Genomic DNA, 14,486 nt, shown 5'->3' with positions numbered 1-14,486 from the left:
TGGTAACTTATCCGACACTTTTGATGGTAACGTATCTGACGTGCCGTTACCGTTCTCATACTATTATCTACTAAAATATTCATTTTCTCAAAAAAATTTTTGTTGTGTGATTAATCATTGCCTTAAGTATTCAAAAGTATCTGAGATTCGTTTTTATATACAGCATACTTTTTTTTCTAAACGAATCAAAGTTTAAGTAACGTATCTGATGTCAGCTTATCGTAACATGAGGCTTCCGCGGCTTCGGATCAGTATATTTATTTTGTAACAAGAGATTCAATGAATAAATCATGGTTCCATGTATGCGTTAGGTTGACTTTGTTTAACACATGAAATTACACTGCTTTGATCTTCTTTGATCAAGACATCATATTGTTATGTAATATTATTTTTCATTCAGGCACTCGAGGGGCAATGTAATGAAGTACAAAAGATTTGATCTGAATGATATGTTAACAAGTAACAACTTATGAACACTGTCTTCCTGTCCTGGCGACATGGAGTTTTTAGGGTTACATCAAACTTCGGATCGTATTTCTAATATTATCCCGGACGTCCCAATAGCTTTATTGGTATTTATTTTACAGGTCCGACCTCTCAGATGAATTTAAGCAAAAAAAAAAAAAAAAAATGATTTCTGAGGGACAAAATATCGATTGAAACTGTATAAACATGCTGGCGACACGAAAATCGCAGTTTTGCACGCTTTATCGGAGAATGGCCCAGTAAAGAGTCCACCAATTTCAAGTTTGTAGGCTCACATTGCTTGTTTGTCTGTTTGATCAACTTTGTAAACTTGAGATCACCTTAAGCTTCGAAAAGGATTGTCTTTAATTGAACTTTTTCTTGTTTTGTTTGTTTGTTTCATGGAGACACGTCACCACTTGTAATGTCTAAAGAGAGACTAAGGACTCGAGTTCACTATTAGGGCTTCATCCTACAAACGGCTTTGCTGGCTCACTGACACTCGACGGGCCGTATTGATATGTGTACTACATTGTACAGTGAAATCGTATTCAACATCAATCGACATTTCTGAACGTCAATCAGTCAATATCAGTATCAATCCTACAAGATGTTGTGTAAATGTTTACGAACTGAAGTAGGCCTACATTATAATAGGCCTACACAAAGAGCTTTTGAGTACACGGTGGTCAGGAGGAGGACAAAAAAAGATCTCTTTGGGTCTATCTCGCTGGGGACGTTATTAGCCTATGTAAGCATCGAAAATAGTATTATTTGCGCGTTTAAAAGTACAAGAATGATGTACAAGTCTACAAGCTTTGTCTTTCTTAGTGGGTCCAAGCTCCATTTTTCGAATTTTGCATACTGTATAATACTTCTAATCACTTGAGTTATATGATAGTGAATAATTATTATAAGGTGGTACAATCATTTTATATACATTCTTTTATGTTATACTTTACGCACCTTAATTTCTGTTATCAAAAAAGTGATGTTCATATCTTTTTTTTTTTGGTGGAAAAATGAAATAAAATATTGAATTGAATTGAAGTGAATTGAATTGAATTGAATTGAATTATACTACTATTCGAGGGCATATGTATTCAGCCTATGCCAACTCGGGTTCCATAAACAAAGTTGCACCTCCAAACCTGCCTATCTAACATGGCTGTCCTCAGTTCGTTATTCAGTAGGGCCTACACTGATGAAGTGGCCCTACTTAATTCTTCCTGTTTTTGCAACTCCATGTTTGGGCTCCCAGAGTACGAGGGAATTGGCGGCACAGTGTACCTCTAATCTCATCTTTCTCTCACGCCCTTTGTCAGACACTTTTTTTTTCATTTACCATACAAGTTATCATTTTGTATGTAGTCACTCAACAACGTATTAAGAATTATCATGAGCATGCAAGCGCGTGTGTAGGTTACATCGTCCAATGCTTTTTCTTGTTAACAATAGTGACAATGATATGGAGGGTCATTGGTATGTTTTTACTGTAAAATGGTGTAAGCGCCATTTTTAAACATTGAAGGTAAAACAATCATCGGAGCAAAATTAAACTCTTCCGGTATTACTTCACTTGTAACGTAATGCTCCTAGGAATTCCATGTCCTAAGAAGTTATGATTAAAAACGTCCTGCATTTCAATAGGCCTAAACGCAAAGCGCTCACTACACACTTAGTAATACACTATGTAGGCAAGCAGTTTACTGTATGATCGAGAGAGCGCTAGCGCTAGGATCATGGGCATGATGGGGTATGGATAGCGCGCATCGATCTTAACAATACGACTGGTAAACGTGACGTTGGCAACTAGATCTAGCTAGTTAGTACCAGTGTACGTCGTACAGTGGAGTCAAGTGTGTGAAAGTGGTACTGGTAGGTATTTTGTCTAACGTACTATTATATTTTCTCATACTCAGAATTGTTCCGTGTAGACCTTTCAGATGTAAGCCCTGTGCTCCCAAGTGGTTACTAGTAGTATTCTTTTGATCATATCCACGTCTAACTCTAGAGAATCTATGTCGGTTCGTCATCATCCGTTAGATTCCCGATGCGTATGTAGCCACTGTAAGGAGTTCTACACGCACGTTTACACTATAATGTAGAATCTAACGTAGGCCTAGGCCCCTACCGGTATGTTAGATACTTTCACAGCCTAGGCTATGTTAGATTCCTTATCTAGCCTTTCTACTTATAATATAGGGTCCTACAGTGTAAGTCGAGTGTGCACCACCGTGCATAGTTTTGTATTTTTTTTTTTTTTTTTTTACACGCTGCATGTTATAATGCCATTCTTTCTATGAAACTTTGCTCATAATCATATCGAGGACGAGGTGTCATTGTGAAATTGTGGGACAGTAACACAGTTACAAGGTAGGGCCTACTAGTATTCAACACACATGTCTGAACCAGAGTGTCTTCATATAGGTAGCTCTAGGCCTACATCACAATTTTTACTTTCACGCTGAAGATTCCACAAATGCCAACACCCCAAGTTCAATGGTTGATGCCGCAGGCGACGTTTGTTAGTTGGCCGGTATTGTCGTCAAAACGCGAAGGATATCATTTTATTATGACTATAGTTTGGGGCTGGACTTTATCAAGAGTAAGACTCCAAAGTCCTAATTAACGTTAGTCAAAGTGGAAATAAAAACGTTTAGTGAGCGCGCACCATTCCCCCACACGTAGGCTTAACACTGGAACAGGACGTGTAGGCCCTATTAACCGTTATGCCTTGTTAGAACCGTTCTAACAATAAACATGTCAGAAATAGAATAAGAATCGAGGTGTCTATTTAGAATCTAATGGGAGCAGTAACCCGTTAGTATATTATCACAATTTTTTATTTACGGTGGGTCCGACGCAAAAAACCTGCTAGGCATTGGATCTAAACCACAGTAGGCCTAGGCCTAGATCTCTTATTAACTAGGCCAACTAGATTCAGGCCTAGGCCTAGATCTACATTAGTACTAACTTTAGACCCTGTAGCCTAATCACATTTAGCTGAGTTTAATTACTCAGTAAGAGTTAGACTTGCAACTAATTTTGACGTCGGGATAGGAGTAAGCGTAGAGAAGAGTCGTACTGGTAGGCCTAGGCCCTAGATCTACTAGCGCTAGACGTTCTAGGCCTACAGCTACAATTGAGGCACTCAACTTAAGATTCTAACGTTACTAACAGTAACAAATCGGCCTAACTGTTAGTAGGCCTACTAACGTTAGATCTAACGTTACTTGTACCTTGTTAGTAGGATCTGGCCATTCTGCCTGCAAAACTGACGTGGTTTGAACTAACGTTAGGGCCTAGATCTAGATCTAGGCCTATTTTCTGCAATTCAGTAGGGCCTAGGCCTAGCTATGTTAGGCCTTTTCTGTAGTTATCACAAATTTGCACTTGCATAGACCTACACCAGGGCTGCCAACTCTCACGCATTGAGCGTGAGACTCACGCAATTAGCAACCAATTTTGACTGTCTCACTCTGATAAACGAAATCTCACGCTAAACCCCCAAAATGGAATGTAGATCTAGCACCCTACATGACTACAAAAATAAAAAATATCTCTAAATTCTCTGATAAATTATTCCGAATATCGATATGCCGAAGCCCAAAATTTCGAGATTTTCCCGCGCGGGTGTAAACTTACTGGATCGTTTTCGGTTCGCGCGCAAAGACGAGCTATTGCATGGATTACGATTGGTTTCTACCTAGACAGGTTCTATAGAGGTCTACCACGAGAGCGTAGCTTGTACTTTTGGCAAATTACAGTAGGGCCTACATGGCTATGACGTGTGCTTTACATCGCTTTACATACACTGACTGTGTACGTAGTACGTACGTACGTACGGCCACACAGCAGGCCGCCAGGCGCTAGCCAGGAGGTCGCTCCGCTCCCTCGCAGTGTCTCACGCCAAACTCTCACTCAAGGTTGGCAGCCCTGCCTACACTCTGTTACACTTTCAGAAGCGCCATGATATCCAAGTGACCCAATGCCAGTCCTGCAGTGTTATTGAAATTGTGTGTATTTTCCTTACTTTTACAGGGTAGGCCCTATACGTTTTCTTCAGATTGCTTCTACTTAGAGAGTACTGCACTTGGATTTTGGAAACGCAACGCCTTAACGGGTAATCCATCATGGCAGTAATGACACATCGCATCACCGTCATGTCCCTCTCATTTCTGCTGCTAAGCCTAGGTAAGACTTCTTTACACAGGGGATAGGATAATCACATCGACTATCAACAGAAGAGAGAGAGAGAGAGAAAAAAAAGGGGGGGGGGGTGAGACAACACACACTGACACAGTTGTAAAGGATACGTTTAATATTGAGATTCTCTCTCTCTCTCTCTCTCTCTCTTTATAACAGTAATTGGGACGGATCGATCCAGGAATCGCGTAAAACTTATTTCTTGTGTCACTTCTGGATTTCATCCGCAAACAAGAAGAAGAAGAAGAAGAATAAAAAAAAAAAAGAAGCTTTAGTGCAATTTTCTTGTGCAACTACAACTGCTGACAAAATGCTATCTTTTCACTTCTTTTGTTCGAATAAAGACAAATCATTCACCATTGGGTAATGTGGTAAATTCCGTCAATATACTGGCCGATATCAAGGCATATAAAGATGCATGTGTGCATGTGTGTGTGTGTGTTTGTGTGGTTTTTGTCAGTTTTGTGATTCTGTGCATAACGTACAATAGTGGTGTATAGTTTTGTCATTCATTCACAGGGCTGGTGGCTGATGGGTTTAGGTGTTGGGATTGTGCATACACCCCATTTGAAGAAACCGGAAACGGAACTGAAAACACAGAAAAATGCATGTCGATTGCCAACGTGAACGTATTAGGCATTCCTGCTACAAGTTGCTCCGAGGCCTGCTACGTACGTATCCATTTTTGTTTTGTTTATTGTGTTTTTTTTTCTGGGGCCTTGTACAGTATAGATGCGTCTTTATTGGCTTATCTAGTCGATACATGTACCATGTACTTCCTTACGTTTTGTTTTGTTTTTTGTTTTGTTTTTTGTTTTTGTTTTGTTTTCTTTTTTTTTTACAATACTCTGCAGGCTTTCCTTTTTCTCTCTCACTTTGTTTTTTTAATTAGCTGGTTTCGATTCTTTCTATTTTTTTTTTTTTTTTTTTTACTCTTTACTCTCATGAATATTGTCCCGTTTTTGGTCTGTTTCATTTAAAACATTTTATTGAATTGTCGAAGTAAGGGTTAAACCTTTGTGTACTTTTGAGTGTTGAACGGCGCAAAAAACAAAACAAAAACAAAAACAAAATGGCACAAATTGTGCGTTTTCACTATTACACTTTGTTAATTCGTTATCTTGAAGTTTCGTTATTACAAGGGGTAATTCGAAAATGAAATAAGGTTTGTAATTCCGAAGGTTTGTTAATACACAGTCTTTACACTTCACTTTAACGAACCTTCGAAATAACACCATGGAAGTTCGGATAATAGTGACCTGGCATGGATTAACGAACCATCGAAATAACGAACTTTTTCTTTTCTTTTCATTATTGGACAAGGGAACATTCTGATTAACGTCACAAATATTAGGAGAAACAACACATTTCATTCTCGGATCAACGACCGTCTGTATGAGTATTGGAAATTTTTGTGTTTTTGGATGACGAACATTTAACGTAACGAAACCTTTCTCTTTTTCGGATTGTCACAAATGTACACGCAAGTAGTTATGTACATGTATCAAGGCTGTATGCATGGTTGTTTTAATGTGTATGTACACAGGGTGACCAGATTAATGGAGAACATTCTATATGATATAGATATAGTACATACAGGTTGAACAGATCAGTGGAGCATTTTCTATGTGGTATACAATGTAGCTACAGTACATCTATGCATGTGACAGGAAATACATTATAGCTCATTCAATCTAGAATGATTTAACCCATTCCAGAAAATTCTGGGAAGTGCTTACATATTTGGATGAGTGAGGCACTGTCCCTGTAGCCCAATGTGATTGGTAGTTAATTTTGGCAATGATGTTATGCACATAGTTAGGCAGTGAGTCATCCAGGATTCCTGGAATTTGGACTTGCTAGTATGTTCAGGTATGTGGCCCCAGGTTGGAGAAAATTACAGAATGTACTAGAAAGGAGTGAATGGATAGAATATAAGCAGGAGAAATTCTGAGGTAGGCAGAGTACCCAACACCTCTGCTCTGAGAGTTACGTCACTTCTGGCTCTGAAGCGACTTGTTATAGTCAGTCCTGTATTACCTGCTGACCTGCTATACAAACTGTGTTTGTGGAGATAAGGCCTGGGAGACATTTTGCCTGCAGAGAATTAATTTGCCTACATTGGAGAGAGACTCCATATTTTAGTGTCAACGGACATTATTACGGCAAAGCTGTGACGGGCTGGATTCCTTGCTGGACATTATAAAGTGAATCATCATTCAACGCATCAACTGGACGTGGTCGTCACAACATTTGGATCCTGCCCGTTTCCTTTGGATTCTGCACGTTTCGCTGTGGACGTATATCCTGGATTTTTACCCCGGATTAATACCGAGGATTATCACAACCTGCGCCTTTGGATTTACGTCTGAGGTATCATTCATCGGTGCATCGCGGATCATTCATCTGTGCATCGAACATCGTATCTGGACACTGTCAAAGGATTACTTGCTTTCCAATTTGGCTGTACTACGTGTAAGTGATTCCACTACCGATTTATTATTGTTTCTATTGATCATTTTTGTACTGATGTTAAAACCGATTACGAGTCTGTACCCACAATATCACTGTTAATAAACCGCCTGAACATCAGTTGATTGTTTCTTTTGTGCGATCATTCTCAGAGTGATTTTGGTCGTAACAAAATTGGGGGCTTGTGTCCGAGAAGTGAATTTAAAGCCAAAATCTTAGAATTTGGAACGTTCCGGAATCCAGAATATTGGTACAGGCATAATACCAGTGAGTTGATTGTTCAATTGTACATTGTGTGTAATACATTGTGACAATGTCAATCAGTACAATGGATGTTCAGGCATTTGTTCAGAGGACAGATTTGTCCCTCAAAGATTTGCAAAGGTTACGCAAATGTGATTTGACTGCCATTGCACAGCATTTAAGTGTAGATGTTCCACAAGGTGTAAGAAAGGCAGAGATTCTTGACTTGGTAGCTGGTCACATGGAGCTCAAAGAAGAAATTGACACTCCAGCTCAGGCTCAAATTTCAGATCAAACACGGCTTGAGCTTGCTAAATTAGAAATCAAGGAGAGAGAAAGAGCAAGGGAACTAGAAATGGAGAAAGAGAAGATGAGATTGGAAATGAAGGAAAGGGAAAGAGAAAGAGAAATTGAAATGAAGAAACTTGATATTGAAGAGAAGAAAATGGAGCAACAAGTGAAATTGCGTGAGATGGAATTGACTCATGCACAGACTGTTGGAAATCGTGAAAGGGCTCCCTCTGAATTTGATCTGACCAAGAACATTCGATTGGTGCCAAAGTTTGAAGAAAACAGAGTTGATGCATACTTTGTGTCATTTGAGAAGGTGGCTAATAGTTTGAACTGGCCACAGGAATTTTGGCCCTTGCTCCTTCAAAGTGTGTTTGTCGGCAAAGCTGCCGATGTGTACTCATCTCTCTCTGAAGAGCAATCACGTGACTATGCTACAGTCAAGTGAAGGCAGTGTTGAATGCATATGAGTTGGTGCCAGAGGCGTACAGACATAAGTTCAGAAATTCGTTCCGCAAACCAGGCCAGACACATGTTGAGTTTGCTCGTGAAAAAGAAATGATGTTCGATAGGTGGTACAGATCCCTGAAAGTGGATCAGGATTTTGATAACCTACGTGAGGTTGTTCTTTTGGAAGAATTCAAAAAGAGTGTTGCTTTCAGTGTGAGGTCACATTTGGATGATCACAAAGTGACAAGTTTGCATAAAGCAGCCTTGATGGCTGATGAGTATGAGCTCACCCACAGAAATGACAACAGACCACCTTTCAGGAATTTCTCTGGAAACAAAAGAGACAAAAATCAGTTGAGCAATCCAAAGAATGCTGGTTCTGAAAAAGGCACGAGTTCTGAATCTTCATCGGCACCAAAGCCTCAATCTGACAAAGGGTCCAGTACAAGTGCAAATGTCATCAAATGTTTTCACTGTAACAAGACAGGGCATGTAAAGTCACAGTGTTTGAAGTTGCAAAACAAAACAAAGAAGGACATGGGATTTGTCATGTCAAAAAGTGTCCTACCCGAAAATAGTGTCCCGTTCAGTGAAACACAGGCCATTGAAAGTCGATCTCCCAAATTCAAAGATAGGCTGAAGCAGGTGGATGAGAGCTATCGTAGCTTTTTGTTTGATGGTGAGGTGACCCCATGTACTTCTGGTGAGGCAGGTAAGCCAGTAGTCATCCTGCGGGATACGGGGGCCTCTCAGTCGTTGATGGTGGATGGTGGTATGACTTTTCCACCAGATAGTGCAGTGAATGCAAAAGTCTTGATTCAGACTGTTGATGGCAGTTATATGTCAGTACCACTGTATAGAGTGGATTTGAAGTGTGACCTAGTTTCTGGTCCTGTTACTGTTGGAGTTGTTCCTGAGTTGCCTATGGCAGGCATTGACTTTTTGTTGGGGAATGACTTGGCTGGGGACAAGGTGGTTGCGTCTCCAGTTGTTTCGGATAAACCAGTGGTGGTTGCTGAAACTGAGCAATTGCAGGAGGAGTTTCCTGGGATTTTCCCAGATTGTGTTGTGACTAGGTCTCAAGCTCGTATAGCTGTTCAAGATGATGCGGATTCGGTTGATGTGGAGGAGAATTCCGGTGTTTGGTTGGCAGAAACCTTTTTCAAGGATTTAAATGATGGGGGTGCTGTATTAGGCTCCGAGGCTAACAGTGATGGGCTGTTTAGCAAGTCTTCCTTGGTTGAAGCACAGCAGGCAGACTCTGAGTTGAAAGGCTTGTCTCAGACGGCGTGTTCTGAGGCTGAGGCTGAAAAGGTCCCTGAGTGCTATTATGTCAAAGATGGCATTTTGATGAGGAAGTGGAGACCTCCCCATAGGCCAGCTGATGAGGATTGGACGGTGGTCCGTCAAGTTGTTGTCCCTCCCAGTTACCGCAGTGAGATCTTGAGGATTGCTCATGAGTTACCTGTTGGCGGCCATTTAGGCGTCAGAAAGACAAAGGATCGGATCATGAGGCATTTCTATTGGCCAGGGTTGAATGTGGATGTGGCTGAGTTTTGCAAGACTTGTCACACATGTCAGGTGGCTGGTAAACCACAGCATTCAGTGAAGCCGGCGCCATTGATTCCGATACCTGCGTTTGATGAACCATTCAGTCGGGTTCTAGTCGACTGTGTTGGACCTTTGCCTAGGACTAGGTCGGGTCATAAGTACCTCTTGACAATCATGGATATGTCTACATGGTTTCCAGAGGCTATCCCATTGCGAAATATCACTGCCAAGACTGTGGTAGATGCTCTAGTGCATTTTTTCACTAGGTATGGGTTGCCCAAGGAAGTGCAGTCTGACCAAGGGTCAAATTTCATGTCAGGCATATTTCAAGAGGTGATGTATCGTTTGGGTGTGAAGCAGCTGAAGTCGTCAGCTTATCATCCCCAATCCCAAGGTGCGTTGGAGCGCTACCACCAGACCCTAAAGACAATGATTAGGGCATTCTGTGAGGAGTATCCCGAGGATTGGGATAAGGGCATCCCTTTCCTGCTGTTCGCGACGAGGGACTCCCCAAATGAGTCGACGGGTTTCAGCCCATAAGAGAGTTGGTGTACGGTCATGAAGTTAGGGGCCCACTGAAGCTCATCAAAGAGAAATTCATGACTGAGGATGATCAGGTCCACCTACTTGACTATGTGTCAAAGTTTCGTGAAAGGCTTTCAAAGGCTTGTGAGGTAGCTAGGGAACACTTGAAAGTGTCACAAGACTCAATGAAGAGAAAGGCAGACAAAAATGCCAAAGCCCGAACCTTCAAACCAGGTGACAAAGTTCTTGTACTGCTGCCCATACAAGGTGAACCACTGAAAGCCAAGTTCAGTGGCACATACTGTGTCAAAAAGAAACTCAGTGATGTGAACTATGTGATCAGTACACCAGACAGATGCAAAGAACAGAAAATGTGTCATGTCAATATGTTGAAAGAGTGCTATGACAGAAAGTCAGTTGGTGTGACATAGGTAGTGGATAGCACAGTAGAAGTTAAGGGTGAAAGGTTTTCACCTCACATTACACATACAGTGTTTAGCTTATCCATGACTGAGGTACCGGTATGCAATTTGAGTTTGACATGATTGTATAAGCTTTGAGAATCCAAGCAATATCAATGTAAATGGTATCCATGAAAAGAGAACATGGAATTAATGAAGCTATTCAAAAGGCATGTGATAGCATATGATTATTGTTGCTTGACTTGGATTTTACCTCACATTCGTTGTAAATAACAATGAGAAATTGTGAAGGTAAAAGAAACCCTTGCTACGGCAAGGCTTTCTTTTTCCATGGGGGATGGTGTCACAAATGTACACACAAGTAGTTATGTACATGTATCAAGGCTGTATGCATGGTTGTTTTAATGTGTATGTACACAGGGTGACCAGATTAATGGAGAACATTCTATATGATATAGATATAGTACATACAGGCTGAACAGATCAGTGGAGCATTTTCTATGTGGTATACAATGTAGCTACAGTACATGTATGCATGTGACAGGAAATACATTATAGCTCACTCAATCTAGAATGATTTATCCCATTCCAGAAAATTCTGGGAAGTGCTTACATATTTGGATGAGTGAGGCACTGTCCCTGTAACCCAATGTGATTATGCACATAGGCAGTGAGTCATCCAGGATTCCTGGAATTTGGACTTGCTAGTATGTTCAGGTATGTGGCCCCAGGTTGGAGAAAATTACAGAATGTACTAGAAAGGAGTGAATGGATAGTATATAAGCAGGAGAAATTCTGAGGTAGGCAGAGTACCCAACACCTCTGCTCTGAGAGTTACGTCACTTCTGGCTCTGAAGCGACTTGTTATAGTCAGTCCTGTATTACCTGCTGACCTGCTATACAAACTGTGTTTGTGGAGATAAGGCCTGGGAGACATTTTGCCTGCAGAGAATTAATTTGCCTACATTGGAGAGAGACTCCATATCTTAGTGTCAACGGACATTATTACGGCAAAGCTGTGACGGGCTGGATTCCTTGCTGGACATTATAAAGTGAATCATCATTCAGCGCATCAACTGGACGTGGTCGTCACAACATATGGATTCTGCCCGTTTCCTGTGGATTCTGCACGTTTCGCTGTGGACGTATATCCTGGATTTTTACCCCGGATTAATACCGAGGATTATCACAACCTGCGCCTTTGGATTTACGTCTGAGGTATCATTCATCGGTGCATCGCGGATCATTCATCTGTGCATCGAACATCGTATCTGGACACTGTCAAAGGATTACATGCTTTCCAATTTGGCTGTACTACGTGTAAGTGATTCCACTACCGATTTATAATTGTTTCTATTGATCATTTTTGTACTGATGTTAAAACCGATTACGAGTCTGTACCCACAATATCACTGTTAATAAACCGTCTGAACATTAGTTGATTGTTTCTTTTGTGCGATCATTCTCAGAGTGATTTGGTCGTAACAGGATTAACAAACTCGTGGAATAATGAAAATGTTTCATTTTACTTTGCAGGTGGCGACCTGGTCAATGTTCGGCTTGCGTGGTATCGAAAGAGGCTGTGCCGAGATGGGCTGCGAGAAGGGATGCGTCGAATACTTCGGGATCGAGACGTGTTTCCAGTGCTGCAAGGGAGACTTGTGTAACGGTGCCGCCCTGTCAGCTCCTTCTGCATTCTTAGCAATGATGACGTCAGTGTTCACAGTCTTCATCGCGTATCAGTGGAAGTAGTCGAGGTTTCATTGCCAGTTTTATGGAAGAAATTAATCTCCCATGCGCATTGTAAAGCTACGCCTGTATTGAGTTCCTTGACTTCAGGTCGTAGGTTAGCCATGGTGGCTACAGGACGAACCAATTGAATTAATGTTCACGTTAATACATAAAATTGTCTGGAAGATAACCCCAAAACAAGTACATTGTACATAATTCGGTAATTTGTGTCTTTTGCACCAATAATACTTCTCTATCATTAGTGTAGTTCTTTCCGAGGAAAAATAAGTCGGGTAAGTGGCATTGTTACACCAATTACATTCAAGTTTATATTCTGCACAATAATACAATTTGCATGACTTTGGGCCTAACTTGGAAAGCAAGAAAAACAATGCGTAGCAGCAATATCCACTTCTCTTATGGTCCTGAGCAAGAGGTTCTGCGACAGGAAATAAGAAATCAAGGCCCAGAGTAAGAGAAATAGCCATTTGCAAATATAGGCCCACCAAACCCGTAGGAATTAATAACATTTAATCAATTGTATTTTTTTTCTCGCTTCATTAACAGTTCAGTGTTCGCACCATTAAAAAAAAAAAAAATGAAATACTGTACTGTAACTTGCCCTTTGATTTGTGACTTTTTGTGGCTTTTTTTTGGGGGGGGGGGACGGGGGCGCTTAAAGGAAATAAGGCTAATGAAATTGACTATAATAAGAAATAAAACCAGCAAAGTGATTCACCTTTCTGAGACAGATCATAACAATGTATGCATCGTAGATGATATTCGCGACATTGTACCTATTTGCAGGTCACTTTGCATGACGTCATAAAAGAAACTACGGCGGCCAGGCCAGTCAATGATGCTAAAGATTACTCGCCAATGCATCGTTGTTGTTGTTCATACGTACACACACACACACACACACGCATGCATACAAATATTGTTTGTAGTTGTAGTTGTAGTTAATTGACAGCATTGATTTCTTTTGCTTCGAGTAACGTGTAATCATTATTGTGTTACGAGCCTAGTCCCAATCGCAGCTGTTTACAGCTTTGATAGAATGTAAGATAATGAAATTGAAGCTAATATAGCTTTTAGGGTTCAAATTTTTGAATGAATTCTTTAACACAGTATTGAGATGCGACGTGTGGATTTATTTAGAACTGACAAGAAGAGAAAGAATTAAAATTGTGAAAGAACAAAAACATTGTTCATGTGTGTGTACATAATTATATATTGGGATTTCATGTATTGGCACCACAATGAAAAATAACGACAAATAGATTGGTAATGCATTTTTGGCCAACAGAATATAATTATGTTTATCTAACTCAAATTGAGTCTGAGAGTGGGCGTTTGACACGTTCATATTTTGCTTGTTTTGATACCATTATATCCTGAAAAAGCCATGGAACGACGAAAATGTCAGTCAAATAGACACATTGGCCAAAATGCAATACCAGCATATACTACGTAAATATGTATAAACACTATCATATATGATAAACTATAATGCTGATATACACATTTATGTATACATTATAGAATGTATAATACGATTATTATGTGAGTAGACGGAGAGAGAGAGAAAGAGAGGAAAAAGAAAGAGAGAGAGAGGTATAACATTGAAGAGATGATGGGAAATCACGAAAGTGTCTTTGTGTTTGAGTGCGTGTGTTTGTGTGTTTCCCCAGGAAATTGAGTGAAATAGTTTTAATATCCTACACGTAAAGGCACTCCCAGTCAAAGGCAGATTATACAACGTTAACGCAATTCTTGCTTCCTCAAAACTTCTTATACACTGCTGTGACTATGAAGCCTACCTTGAAATTTACACATTCAGACGCCTATTATGTAAACTACTCACTGTTCTATGCAATGCGTTTTAAACAAATTTGTTCTAATGTTCCCAGCGCCTATACTGATAAGATATCAAAATAGGCCATTATTTAGTAGCCATGTGTGCAGGTAAATGTATGTGTGCATATTTGCACAACTTTTTAGCGTTAGATATCATAGGAGTTAGGATATTTTAAGTCTGTTATATGAATTGACTTGATACCTGAATTTATGTATTGCAACATTAAGCATTCTACTGTACATGTATGGATCATGTACATGCTATTG

General features: G+C 40.3%; 1 protein-coding gene across 1 annotated transcript; it reads left to right on the top strand.

The window, feature by feature from the left end:
• Nucleotides 1-2,238: 2,238 nt before the first annotated feature.
• Nucleotides 2,239-13,564, top strand: LOC140226563 (uncharacterized). The gene is made up of 4 exons (XM_072307016.1): nucleotides 2,239-2,343; nucleotides 4,510-4,662; nucleotides 5,194-5,345; nucleotides 12,165-13,564. The coding sequence occupies exons 2-4, from the start codon at nucleotides 4,602-4,604 to the stop codon at nucleotides 12,378-12,380; spliced, it is 429 nt and encodes a 142-aa protein (XP_072163117.1). The 5' UTR covers nucleotides 2,239-2,343; nucleotides 4,510-4,601; the 3' UTR covers nucleotides 12,381-13,564.
• Nucleotides 13,565-14,486: the final 922 nt, after the last annotated feature.

This window comes from Diadema setosum, chromosome 3 (genome assembly GCF_964275005.1).
Source record: "Diadema setosum chromosome 3, eeDiaSeto1, whole genome shotgun sequence".
NCBI classification, from domain to species: Eukaryota; Metazoa; Echinodermata; class Echinoidea; order Diadematoida; family Diadematidae; genus Diadema; species Diadema setosum.
Note: the sequence above shows the minus strand (reverse complement) of the source record. Positions and strands in the feature narration are given on the sequence as shown.

Excerpts from the sequence above, each read along its gene's own strand:
- LOC140226563 (XM_072307016.1), top strand. The coding sequence starts at position 4,602 with ATGGCAGTAATGACACATCGCATCACCGTCATGTCCCTCTCATTTCTG. Across the intron at positions 4,663-5,193 it reads ATTTCTGCTGCTAAGCCTAG|GGCTGGTGGCTGATGGGTTT; the intron begins GTAAGACTTCTT and ends ATTCATTCACAG. Across the intron at positions 5,346-12,164 it reads GTTGCTCCGAGGCCTGCTAC|GTGGCGACCTGGTCAATGTT; the intron begins GTACGTATCCAT and ends TTTACTTTGCAG.